This window comes from Bos grunniens, chromosome 1 (assembly GCF_055505025.1).
Source record: "Bos grunniens cultivar Pamir isolate PY7600 chromosome 1, Bosgru_T2T1.0, whole genome shotgun sequence".
In the NCBI taxonomy this organism is placed as follows: Eukaryota; Metazoa; Chordata; class Mammalia; order Artiodactyla; family Bovidae; genus Bos; species Bos grunniens.
Window position 1 is genome coordinate 78,112,350 of NC_141165.1, and position 27,411 is coordinate 78,139,760.

Consider the following 27,411-nt stretch of genomic DNA (forward strand, 5'->3'; position numbering starts at 1 on the left):
AACGTTGCAATTTTGACACTTTTTGAACTGTAATAATTAGTCTTTATAAAACAGAAGGAAACAGATCTGTTCTTCTACCTCTGTCTTGGTGATCAAGCATAATCCTCTCATTGTCATCAGAGGTAGGAATAAAATCTCAAAGCCCTGTGCTTTAAAGAATTTAACTGGTGACTCACCATCATCCCATTGCAACAACCACTTTTTTTTTTTTTTTTTCTTTAAGAAAAGCACTTAGAACATTTAGACATCAGTTCAGTCACCCTCCAGTCAGTCACCCTCCATCACTTCATGGCATAGATGGGGAAACAATGGGAACAGTGACAGACTTTATTTTCTTGGGCTCCAAAATCACTGCAGATGGTGACTGCAGCCATGAAATTAAAAGACACTTGCTCTTTGGAAGAAAAGTTATGACCAACCTAGAAAGCATATTAAAAAGCAGAGACATTACCAACAAAGGTCTATATAGTCAAAGCTAGGGTTTTTCCAGTAGTCGTGTATGGATGTGAAAGTTGGACTATAAAGAAAGCTGAGCCCCAAAGAGTTGATGCTTTTGGACTGTGCTGTTGGAGATGACTTTTGAGAGTCCCTTGGACTGCAAGGAGATAAAACCAGTCAACTGTAAGGGAAATCAACCCTGAATATTCATTAGAATGACTGATGCTGAAGTTGAAGTTCCAATACATTGACCACCTGATGGGAAGAACTGACTCATTAGAAAAGACCCTGATGCTGGGAAAGATTGAAGGTGGGAGGAGAAGGGGACGACAGAGGATGAGATGGTTGGATGGCATCACTGGCTCAATGGACATGAGTTTGGGCACACTCCAGGAGTTGGTGATGGACAGGGAGGCCTGTCATGCTGCAGTCCATGAAGTCACAAAGAGTCAGACACGACTGAACAACAGAACTGAACTCAGTCACCCTCCATCTAAGAGCTTGATCCCCTAGAAAATCTTCTTATCCACATTCTCTTTGGGGAAATCAAGGCTCAATATATACCGCATTCGGATCAGATTGTGGTTTAGTAGATCTATTGTTATCAATAGGTTGACAAATTAGAGTCACATTGGGCTTCCCCCATAGCTCAGTTGGTAAAGAATCTGCCTGCAATGTGGGATACCTGGATTCGATGCCTGGGTTGGGAAGATCCCCTGGAGAAGGGAAAGGCTACCCATGCCAGTATTCTGGCCCAGAGAATTCCATGGACTATATAGTCCATGGGGTCGCAAAGAGTTGGACACGACTGAGCGACTTTCACTTTCACTAGACCATGAGAGAACACTGGAGGCTAATTTTGAGAACAGTGTTGAATAGGTTCAGTGGAGACAAGAAAAGTAGTTCTAGGAATCATGGAAACCAATACTAATTGTTTCATACATTTGCACGGTGTTTATAGTTTGCTGTGTGCTTTCACATTCATTATTTATCATTAACAGAGTTGGGACTGGAATCTAAGTCTCTCCATTCTTCTCCTGGGCATCGTCCCCACCATCAGTTATATGGTTGAGTGCTTCATCAATGCACAGTACAAGAGACCTAAAAACTGTGACCTGTCCTACTCAGGATTTGCAAGTTTCACCAGAAAACATTCACACTGCTTACCTTTCTGCTAAGGAAAACCTGAAGTGTTCTGATTCTTTCCCTGTCTGTTTGTTAAAACATATGTTGTGAGCACAGAGAAAACTTATATATATACACACACACACAAAAAAGCCTGCTGAGGACTGCCCTGGTGGTCTAGTGGTTAAGAATCCACAGTCCAAAGCAAGGGACGTGAGTTTGATCTGCAGTCTAGGAAGATTCCACACTCCACAGAGCAACTAAGCCTGTGAATCACAACTACTGAGCCCCTGTGCCTAGAGCCTGTGCTCCACAACAAAAGAAGCTACACAATGAGAAGTCCACGTACTACAACAAAGAGTAGCCTCCGCTCACTGCAACTAGATATAGCCCACACCCAGTAACGAAGAAACAGCGTAGCCAAAAACATAGATAATTACATAAATAAATAACAACAATGACAGCACCTGCTGAAAGGAAGCTAGATCTCATAGCCAGAGCTTTCTCAGTGCCCTGCAAGTGTTTGACCCTCAAGTTACACGGCTGCAGCCACCTGAGTGATCTGGAGGTAGAAGGATCAGGATCTAAAGGTGAGGTATTAAGGTAGTGTGGCAATCCACGCGTCAATCTGACAAATGAAATAATACTGTGTGTCAGACTAGGAATTTGAAAGGTTCATGCAAGGTGAAAACACCAAACTTCCTTGGTTAAAAAAAATCATTTTAAGATGTAAACATGAATTGCTGATCTACTGCTCTCTATGGATATCTATTTTTATTCTTTTTGTTTTTTTTTGGTAGGATTGTGATAATATTGTGTAGTCAAAGGGCCTTTGAATTTTCCTAGTGACCATACAGTGGAACCCCATCTAATGTTAGTGTTCATGATTGAAAGGAAAGCATGTAGTGAAAATTTTTGCTTGAATTTATCTTTGAAAAATACTTAGGAAGGTGCCATGTTGCAGCCCAACCCAGGCTGTTTAATCTCCAGTTGCAGGATTAATTGCTATTTATTGGTTCAGCCCCAGGAGCAGTGGTTGGCTTTTAACTAAGGATCATGCTGAATAAAAATGGTTATCATTGAACAACAAAATCATAGATGTAGGAGAGCTGACAATGAAAGGCAGACCAAGGCTGGAGGCTCAGTGGGGACAACAGGTTCACATCTCACACCTCTTGCTCACAAGAGCCCTGGTGCAGAGGACCAATAGCAGAATTTCCATGGTTACTCTCATCTCACTCTGCTTTCAGGCTGAATTCATGGATGCTACAGGCATCAATGATGGGAGCTGACCTCACAGAAGGGGACAAGTAGGAGAGAATTTTGGGGGGCAGAATTGGTCAGACTTGACAACACATTGAAGAGAGGAGTTAGGGGGAGAGAGAGGTTAGGAATGATTCAGGGTTGTGACTGTGGTGGTTAGAAGCAGGGAGGTATGGTGTAAGGAGGACTGAGGAAGTCGAATCTAGAGCCATGTTGAGTCTGAGGATTCTCAAAGAAAGATTGAATAAGATACTAAACTTACAACTCAAAGGAGAGAAATAAAACTCAAAAGGTCACAACTTAAAGGTGACAAATAAAAATTTGAAAATTATCTATAATTGGAAACTTCTAATTAAAATTAAATTTTTTATTCATCAAAGTAGGAGAAACCTAATCTCAGTTAATTTGAGGTCTACCCTTTCTCTGGGAATGTACTAACACAAAATGTCTTAAGCTAACTGGTTGAGTGAAGAGGTAACGGTTAGAAATATGGGTAGGAAAACTCATTAAGTATTTTAAAATAATATCTCACTACAAACCATATGGTATGGATTCCCAAGAAGATTCAGTTGTCAAAAGAGGGATTGAAACTTCCCAAATATTTGTTGATTTTTTTGCCCTCAAAAAGAAGAGCTTTGTTGGCTTTGTCTTATTACAAACATACAGGAAAAGTTAAAATAATACAAGCTTATTGAAAGAAAATTTAGATAAGTAAGAAGAAATCTTACCACCTAATGATAATCACTTTGAAAACCATGGTCATATCCTTTCAGATTCCATTTTGCTTATCTATCCTTTTATTTTCCACTTTAAAACATTGTGTACTTAAGATAAATGAAAATACATGACCAAACAGAGAGTTTTACACGATACATTCATAGTAGTGTCATTCATAATAGTCCCAAAGTTGAAATAACCCAAATATTCAACAACTGATAATGGATAAACAGAACGTGGTATATCCATCCAATAGACTATTATTAAGCCATACAAAAGAACAAAAACCATAAATACATGCTAGAACATAAATGAACCTTGAAAATATTGTGCTAAGCGAAAGAAACCAAATGCAAAGCTACACATTGTATGATTCCATTTACATGAAATGTCCAGAATATGCAAATTATAGAGACAGAAAGTAGGTTAAGTAGTTGCTTGAGGCTACAGGCAGGAGTGGGGAATGACTGTAAAGGAGTGCAAGGTTTCTTTTGGGGATGATGGAACTGTTCTAATATTGCTGCTGCTGCTGCTGCTAAGTCGCTTCAGTCCTGTCCAACTCTGTGCAACCCCATAGACGGCAGCCCACCAGGCTCCCCCGTCCCTGGGATTCTACAGGCAAGAACACTGGAGTGGCTTGCCATTTCCTTCTCCAATGCATGAAAGTGAAAAGTGAAAGTGAAGTTGCTCAGTCATGTCTGACTCTTAGCTATCCCATGGACTGCAGCCTACCAGGCTCCTCCATACATGGGATTTTCCAGGCAAGAGTACTGGAGTGGGTTGCCATTGCCTTCTTCGTTCTAATATTAGCTCGATAAAGGACAGAAATGGTATGGACCTAACAGAAGCAGAAGGTATTAAGAAGAGGTGGCAAGAATACACAGAAGAACTATACAAAAAGATCTTCATGACTCAGATAATCACGATGATGTGATCACTGACCTAGAGCCAGACATCCTGGAATGTGAAGTCAAGTGGGCCTTAAAAAGCATCACTACGAACAAAGCTAGTAGAGGTGATGGAATTCCAGTTGAGCTATTTCAACTGCTGAAAGATGACGCTGTGAAAGTGCTGCACTCAATATGCCAGCAAATTTGGAAAACTCAGCAGTGGCCACAGGACTGGAAAAGGTCAGTTTTCATTCCAATCCCAAAGAAAGGCAATGCCAAAAAATGCTCAAACTACCACACAATTGCACTCATCTCACATGCTAGTGAAGTAATGCTCAAAATTCTCCAAGCCAGGCTTCGGCAATACGTGAACCGTGAACTTCCAGATGTTCAAGCTGGTTTTAGAAAAGGCAGAGGAACCAGAGATCAAATTGCCAACATCTGCTGGATCATCGAAAAAGCAAGAGAGTTCCAGAAAAACATCTATTTCTGCTTTATTGATTATGCCAAAGCCTTTGACTGTGTGGATCACAATAAACTGTGGAAAATTCTGAAAGAGATGGGAATACCAGACCACCTGACCTGCCTCTTGAGAAATCTGTATGCAGGTCAGGAAGCAACAGTTAGAACTGGACATGGAACAACAGACTGGTTCCAAATAGGAAAAGGAGTATGTCAAGGCTGTATATTGTCACCCTGCTTATTTAACTTATATGCAGAGTACATCATGAGAAATGCTGGACTGGAAGAAGCACAAGCTGGAATCAAGAGTGCTGGGAGAAATATCAATAACCTCAGATATGCAGATGACACCACCCTTATGGCAGAAAGTGAAGAGGAACTTAAAAGCCTCTTTATGAAAGTGAAAGTGGAGAGTGAAAAAGTTGGCTTAAAGCTCAACATTCAGAAAACGAAGATCATGGCATCCGGTCCCATCACTTTATGGGAAATAAATGTGGAAAGAGTGTCAGATTTTCTTTTTTTGGGCTCCAAAATCACTGCAGATGGTGACTGCAGTCATGAAATTAAAAGATGCTTACTCCTTGGAAGCAAAGTTATGTCCAACCTAGATAGTATATTCAAAAGCAGAGACATTACTTTGCCAACAAAGGTCCGTCTAATCAAGGCAATGGTTTTTCCAGTGATTATGTATGGATGTGAGAGTTGGACTGTGAAGAAGGCTGAGCGCCAAAGAATTGATGCTTTTGAACTGTGGTGTTGGAGAAGACTCTTGAGAGTCCCTTGGACTGCAACGAGATCCAACCAGTCCATTCTGAAGGAGATCAGCCCTGGGATTTCTTTGGAAGGAATGATGCTAAAGTTGAAACTCCCGTACTTTGGCCACCTCATGAGAAGAGTTGACTCATTGGAAAAGACTCTGATGCTGGGAGGGATTGGGGGCAGGAGGAGGAGAAGGGGACGACAGAGGATGAGATGGCTGGATGGCATCACTGACTCGATGGACCTGAGTCTGAGTGAACTCCGGGAGTTGGTGATGGACAGGGAGGGCTGGCGTGCTGTGATTCTTGGGGTCGCAGGGAGTCGGACACGACTGAGAGACTGAACTGAACTGAACTGAATGTTTATAGAGTTCCATAAAGTTATGTAAAATCACTTGTATGCATAAAATGAATACATTTTATGGTATAGCTGTATATATACAATAGGGATTTAATTTTGATTTCTATTTCCAACTACAGTTTTAGGTGAATGAAAAGAGGTCTATGATATATATATATGTGTGTATATATATATATATATATCATGGATATATATATATATATATATCATGATGTGTGTGTATATATATATATATATATGATGTATATATATATTTATCATGGACCTCTTTTCATTTCACCTAAAACTGTAGTTGGAAATAGAAATCGAAATTAAATCCCTATTGTTGGGCCCAAATGCTATCTCCAGCCTTGATATCTGCTGTGATTCTCTAAGGGTAGGTGAGGCTGTGTATCACAGCCACAAACGAGGCAAACTACATCCTAAAGCATAATCCCCAGAAACCCAGATCATCAAGAATTAGCAGACCCTCTTCCGAAGTCTCACAGCTCTACACAGCTTCCTAAAGGAAGCAGAGAGGCCACCAAGACCAAGGCTAAAGGCATCAAACCCTTGGATACCATCCTTTACCTCTTGCTGTATTATGAAGACAAAAATGTGTGCTCCATGTTTGTGTTCCTCCAGCAGGTCCTGGGGGATATCACCGGGCTCACCTTTGCCTGCTCCATCACTCCATCACTATCAAAAGAGACTCCTGGCTGAAGTAACAGGTCTAGTCCATCCAGTGGTCTATTGGGAAATCTTAGCCGAGCTGCCTCACCCACTCCTTCCCTTGCAGTTGCTATCTTGTTTTATCTTTGTGGCTTCCCCCATGGCTCAGTGGGTAAAGAATCTGCTTGCAATGCAGGAGACACAGGAGACGTGGTTTTGATCCCTGGGTTGGGAAGATCCCGTGGAGGAGGAAATGACAACCCACTCCAGTATTCTTGCCTGGAAAATCCCATGGACAGAGGAGCCTGGCAGACTACAGTCCATGGGTCCTAAAGGGTTGAACATGATTGAGCATCTCACACACACACTTCTATCTTTCTTTTAATACGTAGAACTAGCACTATGTCTATTTTTCTCAACATTATTCCTAGGTCTAGTAGAGTTAGCCGGAGAAGGCGATGGCACTCCACTCCAGTACTCTCACCTGGAGAATCCCATGGACGGAGGAGCCTGGTAGGCTGGTAGGCTGCTCAGTCGGACACGACTGAGCGACTTCACTTTCACTTTTCACTTTCATGCATTGGAGAAGGAAATGGCAAGCTACTCGTGTTCTTGCCTGGAGAATCCCAGGGATGGGAGAGCCTGGTAGGCTGCCGTCTATGGGGTTGCACAGAGTCGGACACGACTGATGCGACTTAGCAGCAGCAGCAGCAGTAGAGTTAGCAAAGTGTATATTATATACTTGTCAAGACAAAAATATGGCATAAACTGCCTCCTTTTGTGTTTGAGTCTCTATGAAACTTTGCATTGCTAGTGGACCTAACAGAGATGAAAGCTCCATCCATCAATATTTCTACCACCACAGACTGGACCACTGTCTGACTGGACTGCCTGACTTCTGAAGTTTTATTGGTTTCCAAGCGTGGTCACAGCTCTCCTATGTTCTGGGCTTACTGAGGTCAAAAGTCAGCTGAGTTGTGTAAGGTGCTGAGTTGGGGTGGGCCAGAATGCATTCAGATAATCTGATCCTGCAATCTGATAAAAATGCAAATAATGATGATAGCCTCTGGCTTGAAAACCGGACTACAAAGCTAGGTAAAATAGTGCAGAAATTCATGGGCAGATATAAACTATCATTTGTCTACATTGGTTTGATTCCTCAAAATCTATAAAGAAAGAGCTAGGACACCATTTTTCTCTCAAGAAAATACCAAGGGTTTTCTCACACAATAGGGAGTAAGTATTCATTTAGGAAGTCATATAATCTTTTTTTTTCACATGGAGATCATTTTTTTCCCCACTGTACAATGAGGTATGATGAATAGAGAGTAAACAGTATGCCTTCATTTGTAATACGCCTTCATTATCCTTAATAGTGCATTTACTAAAAGCCTACCACAATTGTTTACCATGTCAAGTTTTCATCTCTTTACAAAAGGCTGATGCTTATCTGAGCTGGTTGATCAGGACACATCAAATATTTGAACTGTCACTTGTGCTTCGTTCTTCCCGGAAAAATATGACCTTTAGCTTTTTTTTTTCAAGAATTTATTTGATATGAAGTTGCAAAGCAACCATTGCTTTAAGGTGGCACAGTGGTAAAAGAATCTGTTTGCCAATGCAGGAGATGCAAGAGCCACAAGCTTGATCCTTGGATCAGGAAGATCTCCTAGAGTAGGAAATGGCAACCCACTCTAGTATTCTTGCCTGAAAAATGCCATGGACAGAGGAACCTGGAGGGTTGTAGCCCATGGGGTTGAAAAAAGCTGGACACAACTGAGCACTCCTAGAGCAGAACTATATCCTTAGATAATTCATAAAATTGATGTTAAATGTTGAGAAAGCCTAGAACAGTGCACACAGGAAACAATGTAACAAATGACAAATCCTCTCCCTTCCCTCATCCCTCCTTGTACCTGCTAGAGTCATGGTCTAAGATAACATGACCAGTCTTCCAGAAAGATAACATTAATTGTAAAGCCTTTGACTGGATCACAGCAAACTGTGAAAAATTCTTAAAGAAATGGGAATACCAGACCAGTTTACCTGCCTCCTGAGAAACCTGTGTTTGAGTCAAGAAGCAAAAGTTAGAACCAGACATAGAATAAAGCACTGGTTCAAAACTGGGAAAGGAGTGCATCAAGGATGCATATTATCACCCTACTAATTTAACTTACATGCAGAGTACATGCGAAATGCTGGGCTGGATGAAGTACAATCTGGAATTAAGATTGCTGGGAGAAATAACAATAACCTCAGATATGCAGATAACATCTTATGGCAGAAAGCAGAGAGGAACTAAAGAACCTCTTGATGAAAGTGAAAGAGGAGAGTGAAAAAGCTGGCTTAAAACTCACTACTCAAAAAACTAAGATCATGGCAACTGGTCTCATCATTTCATGGCAAATAGATGGGAAAACAATGGGAAGAGTGACAGACTTTATTTTCTTGGGCTCCAAAATCACTGTGGATGGTGACTGCAGCCATGAAATGAAAAGACACTTGCTCTTTGGAAGAAAAGCTATGACGAAACTAGACAGCATATTAAAAAACAGAGACATTATTTTGCTGACAAAGGTCCTTATAGTTAAAACTATGGCTTTTCCAGTAGTCATGTATGGATGTGAGAGTTGGACCATAAAGAAGGCTGAGTGCTGAAGAACTGATGCTTTTGAATTGTGGTGTTGGAGAAGACTCTTGAGAGTTCCTTGGACTGCAAGGAGATTAAACCAGTAACCTTAAAGGAAATGAACTCTGAATATTCACTGGAAAGACTGATGCTGAAGCTCCAATACTTTGGCCACCTGATGGAAGATCCGACTCACTGGAAAAGAGCCTGATGCTGGTAAAAGATTGAAGGCAGGAGGAGAAGGGGACAACAGAGGATGAAATGGTTGGATGCCATCATGGACTCAATGGACATGAGTTTGAGCAAACTCCAGGAGATGGGGAAAGACAGGGAAGCCTGGCATGCTGCAGTCCATAGGATCGCAAAGAGTTGGACACTACTGAGCGACTGAGCAACTGCTTTTCTAGCCAAGATGAAATATACGTATTCATTAATTCACTCACTGGATAACATTTGGTCCTAAGTCCATAGCTGCTGAGGAGGAGAAATGAAGACATGAAGCACACTGTGAAGAGTTGCATTAACAGGAACAGAACAAACACACTTGGGAAAATTACAGTGCAATGGGACAATCCAGTGTGTACATTTTTCAGAAGGTAGAGAAATTGTTTTCATATCCTTGAAGAGGATTTGGAGGAAATGAACAACAGGGAAGAGGTTTCTCGAGAGGATGCTGTTAGGACAGGAAAAATCTGCATTCGTTGGGGTGGGCCTGGGAAAGTATTTCCAGAAGAGAAACTAAATGAGAAAAAGTCCAGAGGCAGGAAGCTCTATGTGTGTGTGTGTGTGTGTGTGTGTGGTGGTGGTGGTGGTAATGGTGGAAGGCTGGAGGTATGATCTATAGTTGAAAAGCTCATCATAAAACCAGGGAGGGACAGCTGAAGAGCATGAATTTAATGTGTTTGATATACCAAGTATATTTCAAATTATCATGTGGCATGTTAAGCTCTGGGAAGGTGACTTCAGGCAGCAGGCTGAAAGTAGCATCAAATTGAAGAGCGTGTTGGAGAGCATAAAGTCTGAGAATCCAACTGTGTGTGTGGATAACGAAACTGAGACCAAAGACGAAGTGCCTTGCCGGTTTCAGGGCAAGGAAAGGACTACAAACTTTCCTTTCTTTTACCTCCCCTTGTCCATCCTACTTCTATTTCCAGGTGGGCAGGCCCTTCTGACTCTTCCTCTCTCTTCCCACTGGTCTGCTTACATCCAGTCTCCATCTCTTGAGGAAGTTATCTGGTTTCATCTAAACGCCCAGGCCCTACACCTGCTGTAGCTTCCTCTGCCTTTGACCAGGAACAAGAAGAAGGGAAAAAAACCAAAACAAAGCAGTTGAATACCTGCAATGACAAAGGCGGTCACTTTGTTAAAGACTCAGTGACACATTAAGACTCTCAGTCCAGTAGCAGAGGAAGACAAGGTGACCAATGACATTATGCATTTATAGGGACTAAGCACAGAGTGACAGATGTACTCTGTAGGGGCAACACATCCCCTGGAGGTAGTGGAGGGGCAAAATGACCTCTGAGAGGGACTTTCCTGGTGGTCCAGAGGCTGACTCTGTGCTCCCAAAGCAGGGTGTCTGGGTTTGATCCCTGGTCAGGGAACTAGATTCCACTGCTGCAACTAAAGACCCTGCATGCTGCAAGAATAAAGATCCAGTGTGCTGCAGCCAAGATCATGCTGAATCCCGTCAGAGGCGTCTGACTCTTTGCGACCCTGTGGACCATAGCCTGCCAGGCTTCTCTGTCCATGGGGTTCTCCAGGCAAGAATTCTGGAGTCGGTTGCTATGCCCGCCTCCAGGCAACCAAGATCAACATAGCCTAAATAAATAAATAAATAATATTTTTTTAAAAAGGAGTCTCAGAGGTGATATTTAAGGGGAGTCTAAAGAAGCTAGGTAAGGGTGACCACGTGTATGGAGAAGAAGAGAGAAAAACCTGTAGAAGGCAGGTAAGTGGGGCAGTTAAGGTGTCTGAGAAACCACCTGACCTCAAATTGGCTGGAGGGCTAAGAACTGGCAGACAAAACCCTGAAGGGCTATGCAAACCACATGAAGGAGTTTGGCCCGATGGGTTTTAAACTGAGAGGCCACACCAAGTTGGTTTTTATCGTCCATCTTTAATGCCCCTGTTCTTATTATTTCTCCAGTAGCTTCTTCATACCCTCTTGGTCAGCTGTGACAGATTATGAGTTCTGCACACTGGAATGTTCAAACTGAGACCAGATGGTCACTCAGCAGTGGGTGAGTAGTCAGGCTGCCTGGGCTCAGAGGGGCATTTCAGCTTACCATGTACTTGCTCTGTGTTAAGAGCAGGCTACTTCACCTTCCTGGGCTAGAGAAAATACTGCTGCCAAGCTCAGAAGGGTTCTGTGAGGGTTAAATGAAATATGGATGAAAAATCCTTAGAATATTGCCAGGCATATGTAAGGTCAGAGAAAGGACTGGCATGAGCTACACAATGGCCTCTGGGAAAGGGATGGTCCTGGATGCAATGAAATGGGGGCACCACAGCCTAGCCTTGTTCAAAGTCTTTTGTGCCATCACTGGACCTACGAGACTGCATCTGTAGGGCTTCAGGCCACCAGTGTACAATCCTCTGGTCACTTATCCTCCGCCCCATCTGAAATTCTGTGCTTCTTTTAGTCTCTGAATTCGTAAACCTGTATTTCTCTAGAATTGTGTCTGTAGCTTTACACAGCCTTCCCTTCTTTCCCAAGTCCCCGCACGCAGCAGGTTTTAATAGGGTTGTTGAGAGAAGTGTGAATACAAAAGAAATCAGATCAGCACACGAAAATGAGGCTTTTGATTTGAGTTTGCACTGATGACAAGACTGCACGCAGTTCGCCAAGCATCCAATTTATGACTTTGCCTCTTACACTCCTGGTGAGTGCCTCCTGAGTAGAAATTATCTTTTGTGATTAACTTTATATAATACTTGTGCTAACATCAGGCCCACCTGAGCATTTCATAAATATTTCAGGAGGGATGACACAGTGATCTTCCCCAACACACTCATACAACAGTTTCAACATAATTAGGAGCATTTCTGGATCTAACACAGCACTCTTACAATGTGTATGATGAAGGAAATGAATGGCTCTAATTATACCTTATTAAATCTTATTAATCCTCATTAGAACCCTATTATTCTTTATAAGTGGGTTACTGGGGAAGGAAAAAAAAAATGCTGGTCAAGTCCCGTTATATCCGATGGGGAATGGTTGAATCCATTCTTACTTTGCGTGATACCAGGAATTTTTCATGTTATACAGTACCACTTAGAATGTCATTTGCTGAAATATTGAGGATAGAATAAGTGAATTGTGGTGTAAGAGAATAATCTTTTTAAGCCCCAGAACAAAATGTCTTTAGGAGCTCACATTTCCTATTTCAAACTATACCAGTTGCAAAGAAAAATATTTCATTACTGAACTTCTCTATTTTCATATTTTTGTATGAATAGATGAGAAACTGAGAGCAAGAGAGATTAATTTGGAAGCAGAAATATGTGAAGTCAAAGACTTTGCACAAAGAATATGCTTGATAAATGGTTAAGTGCAAAAATATGTGTTTCTGCATTTGTTTAATTCTTGGTTAAAAAAAAAAAAGTCACACCAAATCCCAAAAGAACCAAGTTTTGGAGATTTCACGAATTAGTAACTCATGGTGTACTCTCAACATTTATTAATATGAATTAGGAGATCAGGGCCTCCTCCTTGGGTGGAAAAAATCATGGGATCAGTCAGGTGACCTAGACACCGGAGGTGGGTTCAAGTTGCTTGCTGTTTTTGTGTTGGTTAAGTTATTTTGCCTGACTTTTTACCTCAAATGTCAACGATGGACTACAATTTGTTTTATGAAGACCTTATAAACCTGGGAGAATGTGCTTTTACGATGCGCTGGGGTGAGGAATGATTAGTTTAGACATCAGGAAGCAGGACAGAAGTACAAGGAAACGAGTCTCCAGCCTCGGCGTGCCTTGCAGGCAATGGCTGATGCACAGGATAGGCCCCTCACATGGTGCTCACATTTACAAATATCAGAGCAAAAAGTCCTACACAAACCTTCCAAGAACAGTCTTGCCTTTATTCAAACTAATTCACCCAGTTGGTAGATTTTTTTTGAAGCTATAAGCACGAAGTCTGGGTTTCTGGATAGGGCTGTTAAGTAAATTCCAGGGCTTCGTTTATTTGAGCACTGGATGGAAGGAGTTGCCTTGAAGAAACTGATCAGCATGGCTATGCAGGGCTCATTGGCAATCAGAACCTTCCAGGAACTGACCGCGTACGGGGCCCGGGGAAGCTCCAAATCTCTTCCCAGGGTGGTCCCCGTTGCCCTCTGACATCCAGCCGGGCTAACTGGTCCGCGGGAAGGAGGGAGTCGGGCCCCTGCCTGCAGACAGGAACACAGCTGGGAGACTGAGCATCTGGCTCCCGCGCCGGGATCTGTGGCGGGCATGACCTTGTACGAGTCGTTTCTCTTCCGAGAGCTTCAGATTTCCCGTGTGAAGTGGAAGGGCTGGAAGTTGGTCGGGGCCAGTTCCGACATCCAGTACGTTTGAACCTTGCTGGGAATCCGGGGCGGGGCTCACGAGCAAGATCTCACAGGGGGATTCCACGGCTGAGCTCGTCTACCCGGACTCAACCCCCTAGTCTGGCGCCCTAACAGTGGACACAGGTTCCCTCATTTTTTTCAGTAGCCCCTCGCCCCGGCCGCTTCCTCCTTCCACGTCTCCTTCCTCTTCCTCCAGGGCAGGCAAAGGCTCCACACCTCCCTCTTTCCCTTCCTCCTCTGCAAGCTCCCCGCATTCCCCGCGTCTTCTCTTCCTCCCAGGAAATCCACCGCCCTCGGTGCACCCACCTTGGGGCCGGGCCACGGCCCCGAGGTGGGCGCCCCCTCCCCCGGAGGCGAGCGCCGCGGCCCCGCGGGCACCCGCCTTCCCATACCTTACATGGACAAATGCGTGCAGGCAAAGTCAGGAATTCAGGCCCGTCCTGACGTCAGCCTCCAGCTCTCAGGGCACCGCACGGGAGACCGAGGGGAGGGGGTGGGGACGGTGGGAGGAAGGAGGGGGAAAGGCACCAACCAGCAGCCGCTCCAGCCTTGCCGAAGTTTCACTTTTTGTCTGTGGGTTCGCTCCCGGGCCCCGCGCGAGCTTTCCCGGGATAAGTAGCTTTAGCGAGCGGGGGAGAGCTGGTCGCTGCAAGGTAAGGGCTGGCTGCGCGGCCCGGGGCGCGGGGCGCGGTGCGGGGCGCGGGGCCGGGCCTGGCCGGGGCTGGGGACAATGGGAGGGGGAGTGCCCGGGCACCTCCTCCTTCGCCGCTGCCTCCGCCTCCAGCCGCCGCCGCCGCCGCCGCTGCCCCGGCCGCCTCCTCCCCGAGGTATTGTTGCAAATCCTCCTTCCTTCCCCTCACCCTCCGCCCGCGGGCGCCTCGGGAACCCCCAGCCCTCCCCGGCAAGAGCGCCTCCGGGGTGGCAGGAGAGCCGGGCGCAGGGCACCCAGCGCGCGCCCGGCCCGGGCCGCAGGGCCCGCGGTGCGGAAGTGCCGGCCGCGGCGCGATCACGGGGTGCACGCGTGGGGGAGGGGGACCCCGAGTTTTTTGGGAAGCCTCGACCGGGGGCTGGGCGGGCTTGGAGGCCTTCCCTGCGCGCCCCCTGCCCGGGCTTTTCAGGACTCCCAGGGGGCGGGGCCACACCCAGCAGCTCTGCGCTTTCGTGGAATCACAGTTGTCACTGGGGAAGGGGCCTAGGAACCCAGGCATCAAGTTCCCCCATTTCCCAGCTGGGGCAGCTGAGGCCTAGAGAGCCGAGTCTCCCCAAAGTCTCTCACTAGAGGCAGAGCCGTAACTAAAATAAATGGCTCCCGACTCCTGGTTCCTTTTCTCCAAGCAGTTCTCCGGCACTCACTGTGTGCCGCCCTGTGCTGGGTTATTGGGTCCAGAGGCTTTTAGGGCTCAGACTCTGCCCTCAGGAAGCGCTCAGTCAACCGAAGAACCGAACCTGACCCCAGACAGAAGGTGCTAAGTCCTGGGGAAAAGGCACGGGGTGGGGCTTGGAGACTGGAGTTTGGTCTCCTGGTCCTTCATGAGGGATCAGAGGCTTTTGAAGGATGGGGGTTTTTTCTGAAGTTAATGACTAGGGACTAGGAATGAGGGCATGTGCTGGAGGGAACTGCAGAGGCAGAGAAGACTCAAGTGTGGAGAGTGGAGATGAAGCTGTAACTGTTATTGTGCTGGGGGCACGGGGTGGGGCAGCGTGGGTACATAAGATGGGATAATCAGTGGAATTGTGCTTGAGTGCACTGGGACAGAGGGGTGTCTTTCGGACTTTGGGGTGCTGGAGGAGCTGAAGGATGTTTCTGGCTTCCTTTCCCTTCTCAGTGATTCACTGCCTGCTCACCCTGAACCCAAAATGCAAAAATTTAGCTTCACCTTTGAGCTTCTTTTCTAGTACCAGACTCATTTAACTTTGTATCCGATCCCCTCTTTCTGTCTCCTACCCCGCTTTCTAAATTGCTTGCTTCCCAATAAGCCTCATTTTTACTAAGGTGTTATGACTTAATGGCCTACCTCTTTGAACACAAGAGCATTTTAAGAAAGCCTTTAAGTGGAAAGAGAAAAAGCAGCGAACACCCTCTTCCCTCCAACTCCCCTCCCCTCCTTCCTCACCCCCACCTTGCTCTTACAGATAGGGAAATATAAATAAAGGCCCAGAGAAGGTGGGTGCCAGTTCTAAAGTCTACAGTAAATTTTGGTAGCTGGTGGAAGGCCAGAACTCTCAGTAGGGTTCTCTGTATCCCATGACCAGCCTTCTTCCTTCAGGGTCTTTGTCTGCCCTAGGGTCAGTCAAAAGGTTTTAAGGCAGACTTCCAACCTCAGCACCCAGGCTTTAGAACTAGAGTATAGATTCTAGGTAAGAAATAAGTAATTGGGGTTAGCTGTCTGAATAGTGAGGGTGCAAACCTGGGCCCTTGGGTCAGGCAGCCACCCAGGGTCATGTTCCTCCTACACAGTGGGTGGGCCTGGACCTGGCTTTGAGGACTGGCAGGAGGAGAAACTGCTATTGAGCTGGTTACTATGATTGGAACTGACAGAGTAGGACCCTTCTTGGCGGGACATGTTCCAGTGAACAGTCAGTTCCAGACAGTGGTTGATGGGACAGGAGGCTTCATTATGAAGGTCCTTAAAAATGCCAGGCATGGATATGACTTGAAGTCATCATTTGAGGGTTTTGAGCAGGCTGGGACATGAGCAAGAAGGGAAGAACTGGCACTGGGTAATCCTCTGCCGCCCATTGCAGTGAGAGAGGCAATAATCTGGCCTAAGAATTATCAGTGAGTGTTTGCTCATTTACTCCACATATATTTCTTCTTACTACATGCTGTTGGCAAATGTGAAAATTTTATGGCAGATTCTTTATTTTATTGAGACAGATAACTTATATTACATCAGAAAAAATATACTTTTTCACATTTTATATCAGTGACATTGGGTTGTCTTATAATCACAAATGTGTCATAGTTGAGATCTTTGTCCTAAGTTGGTAACTGTGTATTTTACCATTGATAGCTTAGAGCTGATAAAATTTGTTAATCATACCCTTTATGAATGTACAGTGCTTTGCACTTTATAAAAGTTTTCCATCAAATATTCCATTTGAATCTCAAAAATCCCCTGAGAATTGGGCCTGGTGACCCTGTCATCTCAATTTTATCTCTTCCCTGAGGTCATCCAGTTAATTAGAAATGAACTCAAAATAACAGCCCAGAACTTTGACTCTGGGTGTTAACATGTGGCTACCCTGCGGTGGAACTAGCATGGGTTAATTGGGAATAGGAAGAGTCAGATGGAATTTAATTTCAGAACTATTTTGGGGAGTTTTGACCAAGGACAGAGTGTAACTCACAATGACTGGGAGGCTCTGTTAGCCCACAGGTTTAATGCATTAAATAGAAAATGGGCAGGGGGATAGAAGATGCCAGGTAACATAATAAAAACAGAGGATGGAGCACGCTGCTATTACACCGAAAGAGAGGAGCAATGGATGAGGCACAGGGGTTCTGGAGCCTGCCTGCTGTGAAGCAGGAACTAGCTGGCCCTATGAATATAAAGATTAGGAGAACATGGTCAGTCCCTGTTCTGGGGTAGCACCTCTGTGTGTGTGTGTGTGTGTGTGTGTGTGTGTGTGTGAATGAGTGAGTGTGTGGTGCTATTCTAGGGCTATGTTTTGGTTGCACTGAAGTGGTTCAACCTCAGGGAAGCTACCAGAAGGAGTGGTGCCTAAAGAGAGCCTTTAGGGCCAAATATGAGTTGCCTAAGTGGAAAAAAGACAGATAGAGATGAACCTGTTAGGCGTATGCCAACAGATGTAGGGAAGAAGGCCTAAGTTTGAAAGGCCAGCAGGAACAGAGTGGTGGGAAATGGAGAAATGGGAGGACTTTCATTTTCTGGTAAGCAGATGTAAATTTATCTTGTGGGTTGTAGGGGCCATTAAGGGGTTCTTTAGAGATTCATATGAAAACAAGGCCCAGTAAGGGCTCTGGAAGCATCTGTGGGATTAGGTATTGGGATGGTAACCACAGGAAGAAGAGTAGTAACACATTTAGTAACTGATTGAGTGGAGCTGGTGCGCTTCCTGGTGGCTCAGATGGTAAAGAATCTGCCTGTAATGCAGGAGACCCGCGTTGGATTCTTGGGTCAGGAAGATCCCCTGGAGAAGGGAATGGCACACCATTCCAGCATTCTTGCTTGGAGAATTCCATGGACAGAGAAGCCTGGCAGGCTACAGTCCATGAGCGACTTTTACTGCTACCACTGAGTGGAGCTGAGACTTTGACCCGGGGCAGTATTTAGGAGTCCTAGCTCAGCTTGTGCATCGGTGGGTGGGGACTTTTCTTGGAATTCCGCATTGGAAGGCTGCACCCAGGCTGGAAGAAGAGAGTTGGAAGAGGTGAGAAAAGGGTAGGCAAAGTTGCGGTGCATGCACGAAGCTCCGATCTGGGTGGAGATTCACGGTCTTAAAGGTGTGTGTGAAGCAGAGGTGGAGAAGGGAAGAAGAAATGGAAGTGTGGTATGGGAGTCTGTTGTAGATGGCTTAGATGCGTGGAGGAAAATGGTAGTGGCTTCTTAAGGCAAGTCACACAAATGGGAAAGGACACTGATAAATTGATGAGGACTTCACCTCTCCTGACTTTCTACAAATAGGGTGGGTGGCTGGCCAGGGGTTAATGGCATTCATGCTTGGAAACTGGTAAACCACAGAACTGAGGCTAGAAAACACGTGTTTTTTTAATCTTTCTTTCTTAATAATATATAAAATTTTTGCCTATTTATTGTGTACTTACATAATTCTCATACCGATTCATCAAAGTAGGTTTTATGATTATCAATCTCATTTTGCAGATGAGTAAATGAGTGTGGTCAAATAAGATTTGTTATTGTTTAGTTGCTAAGTTGTGTCCAACTCTTTGCGACCCCGTGGACCCCATCCGTCCATGGGATTCTCCAGGCAAGAATACTGGAGTGGGTTGCCATTTCCTTCTCCAGGGGATCTTCCTGACCCAGGGATTGAACCCAGGTCCCCCGCATTGCGGGCAGATGCTTTAACCTCTGAGCCACCAGGGAAGCTCTGATGGCTTATGTAAGTAAGGTTACATAACCACTAAGTGAAATGGCCGAGTTTTGAACCTTTGCCTGATCTACAGCCTCTTCACCACTTTCTTCTCTTTCCACAGAAGGAAAAGTGCAAATTGTGGATGAAAAATTAATCAGTCGATCTAAGAAAGGATTGGAAAGTTTTATTTGAGCCAAATTTGATGATTATAACTTGAAAGAGCATCTCAGAAAGTTCTGAGAACTGTTTCGCCCGTTAGAAATCCTCTGTCCACGGAATTCTCCAGGCAACAATACTGGAGTGGGTTTCCATTTCCTTCTCCAGTTAGAAATCAAGGCTCAGTTTTCTAAGTTTTTTGAGACAGAGGGCTGTATGTCACATGATATATTATCGACAGCTAATCCAGATCTAAGCATCATCCTGGTGGGTCATGTGAAACCTTACCAGATCAAGAAGGAATGTTATTTTGTAAGGAGTTGTCTCCTTGGTGCTAGGAGAATGTTGCTCTTTATGGTTGAGCAGGTATTCCTGAGTGGGGGAGGTCTGGTTGAGCCACAGTGCAGAAGCATGGTGCACGTGGAGGGGAGAGAGAAGGCCAAAGGGCAGAGAAGAATTTCTATGTTTACATTTCTCTTGTATAAAATACGAATTTTGTTTCACAGAATCACCACCGTCAGGGTTCTTCGTCAGATTTTCTCTCAGTACTCACTTTCATGGGGCCTCAGTGGGATCATAATCGAGGGTTTCCCAGGGCCAGCAGACTTTTCACTTCTGTGCTAATGCTGCCCCAGCCAGGGAGGAGTAGAGGGTAAAGGGCTGGGATGATGAGCTAAAGATGATGCTGGTGGTGGTGGTGGGTGGGAATCAGGAGGGCTTTTGTTACTCTTTGAGCAAAGGAGGGTGTTGTCAGATCTGTGTTTCAGAGAACCCTGGTTGCAGAGTCACAGCAGGTCAGGGCCAGAGATGGGGACACCACTTAGGAGGCTGCTGAAATGTTCCTGGTCGGGAAATGCCGAGCCTGCATCAGGTCAGCAAAGAGGGAAAAAGTTGTTTGCTGTTAGAATCTTATCAGGGAACTTAGTTCCTATTCTTGTTCTTCTAATTATTTGCCAGCTTATCAGCCTTGACCGAAACAACTGTGTTATGGACACCAAAGCTTGTAGGCAGCAGAAGTGGCAGGCTGGCATGCAGCTTATGCCTTAGAAGTGAGGACTGGGGTCTTGATGGCCAGAGGGACACTATTCCTCCTTTTGTGAGTGAGGAAACTGAGGCCCCAGGGAAAGGACGGAAGTGCTCAGTCACACCCTTGTCAGCTGAGCTGGAGCTGGGCGTGGCCCTTACTCTCTTTCCTGTGTTCTTTCTTTCAAGGGTGTTTTTGATTCTCTTTTTGCTGAGCCTGGCTGGACACATTCCTTCTCCATTCCACCCCCACCCCACTCCCAGCCCCAGGGGCTTTGCTTGGGAGAATTTGGGAGGGAATATAACTTGGAGATCCTTGTTACTGGGCTTGAACTTTGTTCTTTGCCCTGAGAAAACAAAGTGATTCAGAGAGTTCAGTTTTGGTGTCCTTGTGGTTTGGGGATTTATTTCTTTTTCTGCCACTTAGGCCCGTCACTTGTTTGCAGGAACTGAGCTTCTGACTCCATGATAACTTCAAGGTTCCTTGTCTGTGACTGTCCGAACTCTCATTTCTTTTCTAGTTCTACTTATTTTTGCTTGCCTAAAGGTTTTCAGGCTGCCAGTATTAGATCCCTTACAGGGTAGATCCTGCTCTTTTTTCTTTCTGTCTTAAATCTGTCCATCACAACCCATCTCATAGAACCCATTAGCATTTCACAGCCTTCGGAGCACTTTTTATGTGGTGAATGTGTTTTATGGTTGTTTTTATTACTTAGCTCCCAGTTGCCATCCAAGAGATGGGTCGGCAGGATCAATCTTGTCCCCCAGAGCGTGGACAAAAGTTCAGTGGTAAAAAACCTCCGCTGGGATGCTTAAGTGGTAGTGTGAGAATCAGATCCCCAGCTAAAGCTCCTGTCCTGCTCTTTACTTCACTTTTGCTGGTGAGCAGGAGATAATTGATGTGAAAGTCCTGAGCAAGCCCTATGCTCAGGTGAGAAACTGTTATTTCATAATGCGCTAATTAGTAACAGTAGCTGCAACGGAGAATCTGGTTGGAGGCCCCAGAGGGGTCTGAGGGTCTGGACTTCAGATGCTATCATTTCAGGAGTACCATCACCAACTTGGTTTTGGGGGTAAGAAAACCAAGACCTGTGTTTGAGCCACCCATTAGCCCTGTGATCTTAAGGAAGTTCCAGAACATCTCTGAGCCTCAGTTACCTTTGATTATAGATCGTATGATCTACCCCAATGTGAAATGGTTGTGTAGTGTGTAATGTGACTGTGAAGTGGGTACATGGTCAGTCACTCAGTCGTGTACAACTCTTTGTGATCCCCTTGACTGTACCAGTCTCCTCTGTCCATGGAACTTTTCAGGCAAGAATTCTGGAGTGGGTTGCCATTTTATACTCCAGGGGATCTTCCCAACCCAGGGATCGAGCCCAGGTCTCTTCTGTCTCCTGCATTGGTAGGTGGATTCTTGATACATGCGGCTAATTTTTGGTGCCCAGTGAAGTGTCTAGCCCACAGGAATGGCATCTTGTCCTCCTAGAGCAGACTATGGGATTTAGACTTGGGAGGCTGCAAGTTCAAGTCTTAGCTGTGTTACTTAATGGAGGGTGCTCCCTGGGGAAGTGACAGGAGATTTGGTGTACTGACTTATTCAGTTTTAGACATCTTGTTCAAGAGGGTACCACTGTTGACAAATGTCAGGTTGCAAAGTGTGGTGAGTGCCACAGACATTCACAGGCACTTCCAGGCTGCATGGAGAGATGGTTTGTCACCAGTGAATGGTTGTCCAGTGTTTCTTCTTCTCCACTGTGACCATCCCAGTCTCTCTTGGTTTTTAAAATTATTTTTATTTAATTTTTTTTAATTTGAGAAAAATAAGGGGCTTTCCTGATGGCTCATCAGGTAAAGAACCCTCCTGCAATGCAGGAGACTCAGGAGACTCCAGTTGGATTCCTGGTTTGGGAAGATCCCCTGGATCAAATGGCACCGGGTGCCATTTCCTTGCCTGGGAAATCCCGTGGACAGAGGAGCCTGGTGGGCTACAGTCCAAAGGATCACAAAGACACAACTGAGCACGCACGAGTATCATGAGGTGATGTCTATTGGTTGGTGGAAGGGGATCACTTAGGAGCTCTTAGTGGGGCAGGTCCACTTTGTCTTCCCTATCACAGACTTCTAGCAGCGCGGGATGGCGGTCTCTCTGCAAATCTGGGCGGTACTTGTTCTTTCGGATCCTGTCCCAGATGCTGCTGAGGATGACCCAGGCGTTCTCCTTGATGGTGGTCCCATGCATAGGTGGCCTGCTTTCCCGGGCCGTACCTTGCTTCATCGCCGCAGCGACCCCTTGGCCGTCTGCTGCCGGCTTCACATCCAAGTCTTTTGGTGAGAGTCCGTTACTGTGGAAGCAGTTTCGGGCCTGTAGGTTCCTGGGTTTGGCACTGTGCGTCTACTTATTCCTCTCCAGGGCGAAGCTGGAACATGACCAGCCTCCTGACCAACCATTGCATATGTGTGGCAGCTCCTCTTGTTGTGGAGACGAAGACCGAGGCCCCCGCCGGCATCTGGGCCTCTCTTGGGTTTGGTTTGTGCTCAGCTCCTCCTGCAGTCATTGCTCTTGTCCGTCTTCAAAGCCCCCTGTAGTTCACAGGGAAGGCTGGTACTCGGGCTGTTTCAGGCCCTCCGCAGAAACTTGTGTGGGAACCTTTCATGGGGCAGGTAAGCACGAGGGGCACGACAGGGCAGGGTTGTTTCACTCAGGTTCACCTGAATCCAGAAGTTTGCTTTGGCCTCCTTCCATCCCCACTGTGGGCAGTTTTCCCGACATAGCCATGATCAGCATTCCTTAGTCACTCAGGCCATCAACCAGCAGCTCTGTCGCCATGGTGCAGGGAGCTCCAGGAGGGAGAGGTACCTACCCCATTCAGAGATGGTTGTGGGCATATGTATTGCCAGTTCCTTGGCATTTTTGGGAGCCTGTTTTATTGTTTGTTTTAACATATTTATTTGGCTGCACTGGTTCTTAGTTTTGTCAGGTAGGATCTTTGATCTTCATCACAGCGTGTGGAATCTTTAGTTTTGACATGCAAACTCTTAATTGTAGCACGTGGGATCTAGTTCCCTGACCAGGGATCTAACCCGGGTACCCTGCATTGGGAATGCTGACTCTTAGCCACTGGGCCACCAAGGAAGTTCCTAGGAGACCACTTTTTGAACTCTAGGGGAATCCTGCCCTTAATGTTAGTCTCAGTTTCCTGTCTGTAAAAAGGACTGTAGCAACAGTGCTTGCTTCAGAGGTAGAGGGACCATACTTTCTGGTTTTCCCAGGACATCCCTGTATGCCTGTATCCTGCTGTAGTAGTAAGAGTATTTCACTCTCAGAGGTGTTCTGATTGAAGGTTACCCTACTTGTTAGTACTGAGTAGGGTTGTATAAGTAGTATGTATAAGGGTAGGCCTAAAGTAAAAGCCAAGAAATGTTTGTCAGAAGAGATGCTATGTGCTCAAGTAATGTTTGTTCAGTGAACTAGTTTTATAAAGGTTAAGTTTGAGGATATTTGAAGGGAAAGTCTAGCTTGTAGGCAGTTAGAGTTTATTAAGGTTGATAAAAATGTGTTAATACCTGTTTAGAATATAAGGAAGTGCCAGGAGAGTGGTGTGGATGGACTACTGCAGGTGTCTGGAAGGTGTATAGCAGCTTGTTGGAGGGGCTGGGCCTTGAATTAAACATTGAGGGACAGAAAGGCTTAGTCCAAGATTCCATGGGGCAGCTAAAATTGCTCTGGCTACTTACAGTTAAGAAATAAGATCGAATCTCTGTCCATGTGTGTATTTTATTTATTTTTTATTTTTGGCCATGCCACTCTAGGGATCTTAGTTCCCTAATCATGAAGTGAACCCAGAGCCCCTGCAGTGGAAGCTTGAAGTCCTAACCATGGGATCTCTAGAGAATTCCCCAAATATGTGTTTTACCTGGGTTTTTTAATCTGTTATTTTCCATCCAGTAGCCCACCTTCATGAAGATCTGTAGCTTTAAGTGTGAAAGCCTAGTGAGGTACCAAGTCCTGTGCCAAGAGGTCACCAGAGGAACCTGTACTTATTCTTCTAATGAATTTCCAGAGAAAATGCTTCTTGTTTAATTCCCAGGAAGAAAACAAAAACATGAAAAACAGTTGGCACCTAGCGCTTCTGTCTTGTTTGGTATGAAAACCAGTCCTTTTCAGGAACTGGAGGAGGGAGTTGCTACCCCAAGGGCAGGGTGTGCCCTGACTCGTGGGAAAGGCAAACTGCAGTGACCTGGAGGGTAAGGAGACCTTTTCTTAGAACGAGGTGAAAGTCAGGTCAGTTTTCCTGTATTCTGGTTGTTTCCAAACTGGATTTCTCTTCTTGGCTGCAGTAATTTCCCTTGGAGACTAGGAGGGTGCCAGTAATGACAGCTGGATGGGACCCTCAAGACCCCTCTGTCTATTGGTTTGATGCATCTGTGTGTTCATTCATTCCACACGAGATGTCAGGTATACCTGTGAATGAATGAGTGAAACTCTAGTCTGGGTTTAGGGGATGGAAACATGAATGCTGTGCCATCCCTGTCTCCAGAAGTCAAGAGAGGACATAAAAGTATCTGCAGAAAATATCTGGTGGCTCTAACTGAGCGGTGACCAACTCTAGGGACTCCGGGGAAACTTCACAGATAATAAGTGTTATTTGATGGAGCCTTCAAGGATGAATGGGGATTTGTCTAGTGAGATAGAGAAGGAGAGGATCATTGAGCAAGAGAAATAACATGAGTAGGTGAGAAAGTGCATGTGCTGTACTGTGTGCTAAGTTGCTTCAGTGGTGTCTGACTCTTTGCAACCCCCTGGACTGTATAGACCGCCAGGTTCCTCTGTTCATGAGATTCTCCGGGCAAGAATACTGAAGTGGGTTGTCATGCCCTCCTCCTGGGGATCTTCCTGACCCAAGGATTGAGCTCACGTCTCTTATGTCTCCTGCATTGGCAGGCTGATTCTTTACCACTAGTGCCACCTGGGAGGCCAAAGTGCATGCACTTGGAAACTGGAAATTTGGAAATTGGAAATTCCAAATCCTTGTAAATTGGATTCATTGGGGATGGACTGCAGAGTAGAAAGGCCATGGAGATGAGGGTGCAGGGATGGGCTTAGGTTGAGAAAGGTCTTGATTGCTGACTGAGAACTTAAGACTGTGCTATGAAAGGAGAATCACCTAGGGAAAGGAGGTGATTAGGTCTGTGTTTTAGGAAAGTGATGGGTTATGGATGGTTAAAGGGGGTGGTTAAAGGGGACCTCCTTGGTAGCTCAGACGGTAAAGAATCTGCCTGCAGTGGAGAAGACCCAGGTTCGATCCCTTGGTCAGGAAGAACCCCCAGAGGAGGAAATGGCAACCCACTCCAGTATTCTTGCTGGGAGAATCCCATGGAAAGAGGAGCCTGGTGGGCTACAGTCCAGGGGGTAACAAAGAGTCAGACTTGACTGAGTGACTAACATTTTCACTTTCAAAAGTGGTGGTAGTGGAGATGGTGAGATGTGTGGTCATGGTCTAGTCCCAAGATACAAGTTGAAAAGGAGTTGAGACAGTGGATATGAGGGACAGTTCACTGGTGGAAATAGAGGTCACCCAATCTCCTCACTTAAACAAGAGGAACCCCAGGTCCTGAGCAGGTAACACATAGAGTCCAAAGCCCTGGTTCCATGATAACCCCCTAAGTAATCCATCCTCTGCCCAGTGTCTTTAGAAGGGTGGCAGATGCTTAGTGGCTGAGATCACCATCTGTCAAGAGGAGAATCTCTGTCACTTTTTAATTCTATGAAATCTTTTTTTTTAATGTTTGTTTATTTGGTTGCACCGGTCTTAGTTGTGGTATGTGAACTCCTAGTTGTGGCATGTGGGATCTAATTTCCTGACCAGGGATCGAATCTGGGCCCCCTGCACTGGGGAGCTTGGAGTCTTTGCCACTGGGCCACCAGGGAAGTCCTGGAACCTCTTAATTTTGAAAGAAATTTGCTCCTTCTAGATTTAGTGACTCTTTGATCACTGGAGATACTCAACCAGTGACCGATCGGGATGTTACAGTGGAAATCAGGCACTGATTGAAGACTTGGTGCAGAATATCTTTAGTTAGTTAGTGGTAGTCACTCAGTTGTGTCCGACTCTTTGTGACCCCATGGAGTGTAGCCTTCTAGGCTCATCTTCCATGGGATTTTCCAGGTAAGAATACTGGAGTGGGTTGCCAGGGTTCGAACATGGGTCTCCCGCATTGCAGACAGATTCTTTACTGTCTGAGCCACCAGGGAAGTCCCTTTGAGGTCTGTTAGCTCTGACTTTTTTTTTGAAGCCCTTCCTTCTTCCCAGCTTCCCTCCTTTCCTTTCTTCCCTTCTTGTAAAAGATACTTAACAATCTTACCTGACTTACCTCTGTCCATTTGGCTCCTCAGGATCATTTTAGCCAAATTGGACAAAAGGCAGAGACAGTTAAAAATGGATGATTAGGGATTTCACTGGTGGTACAAGGGATAAGAATTCACCTGCTAAATGCAGAGGACGCAGATTCGATTCTCGGTCCTGGAAGCATTCACAAGCCGCGGAGCAACTAAGCCTGTGTGCTACAACTACCGAGCCTGAGCTGTAAAGGCTGTGAGCCACACTATAGAAGCCTGTGTGCCTGAAGTCTTTGCTCTTAGCAAGAGAAGACACCGCAATCAGAAGCAGTAACCTCTGCTTGCCACAACTAGAGAAAGTCTTGAGCAACAACGAAGACTCAGTGCAACCACAAATAAAATAAATAAGTTAATTTAATAAAAATTGCCAAGGTAGTAAATCTTAAACATTCTTACCACAAGAAAAAAAATTGTAAGACTGTATATTAACTAGACATATTATTTAAAAAAAAAACAACATAGCATTAAAAAAAAAAAAGGTGATTAGGCACTAAGAATGGTGGGCAGAGTAGCAAGGGGAATAACCATTTGGGTGCCAGTAAGTTAATACTCGCCAGGCCTGGGGAAGTGGCCTAAGCCAGCCTGCATGATCCTGATCAAAATGAAATCCACCATACAGTTAATGATGCCAGTTGTCATTTTTATAGTTGCTGTTGTTGAGTCAGTAAGTCGTGTCCAACTCTTTCGTGACCCGATGGACTGTAGCCCACCAGGCTCCTCTGTCCATGAAATTTCTCAGGCAAGAACACTGGAATGGGTTGCCATTTCCTTCTCCAGGGATCTTCCTGATCTAGGGATCGAACTCGAGTGTTTTGCATTGGCAGGCGAATTCTTTACCACTGAACCACCTGAGTGCTTTACAGTTTATGATGTGTTTTCCTACAAATTACAGATAAATCCTTACCATAGTCCTCTAAGTAGTTA

The 27,411-nt window shown here is 45.3% G+C and overlaps 2 protein-coding genes across 22 annotated transcripts in view; one reads left to right on the forward strand and one right to left on the reverse strand.

Moving 5' to 3' along the window:
* Positions 1-13,361: 13,361 nt before the first annotated feature.
* LOC147379731 (uncharacterized) lies at positions 13,362-17,607 on the reverse strand. Of its 2 annotated transcripts, none has more exons than XM_086398982.1 (2): positions 14,248-17,607; positions 13,362-13,957 (listed from the first exon to the last, which is right to left on the reverse strand). In XM_086398982.1, exon 1 carries the CDS (start codon positions 15,056-15,058, stop codon positions 14,411-14,413), a length of 648 nt encoding a protein of 215 aa, XP_086255108.1. In that variant the 5' UTR covers positions 15,059-17,607; the 3' UTR covers positions 13,362-13,957; positions 14,248-14,410. The 2 variants fall into 2 exon arrangements, with proteins under 2 accessions (XP_086255108.1, XP_086255103.1); XM_086398977.1 differs by having other exon boundaries at positions 14,243-17,607.
* LPP (LIM domain containing preferred translocation partner in lipoma) overlaps positions 14,346-27,411 on the forward strand; it is a 760,918-nt gene continuing 747,852 nt past the window's right edge. For 14 of the 20 annotated variants that reach the window (XM_086398886.1, XM_086398829.1, XM_086398964.1 and 11 more), the window contains exon 1: positions 14,346-14,503. The gene's annotated coding sequence lies outside the window, so the exon portion shown is untranslated. Of the gene's footprint in view, positions 14,504-14,568; positions 14,678-27,411 lie in introns of those variants that run through there. The other 6 variants (XM_086398893.1, XM_086398957.1, XM_086398832.1 and 3 more) reach the window with 3 other exon arrangements.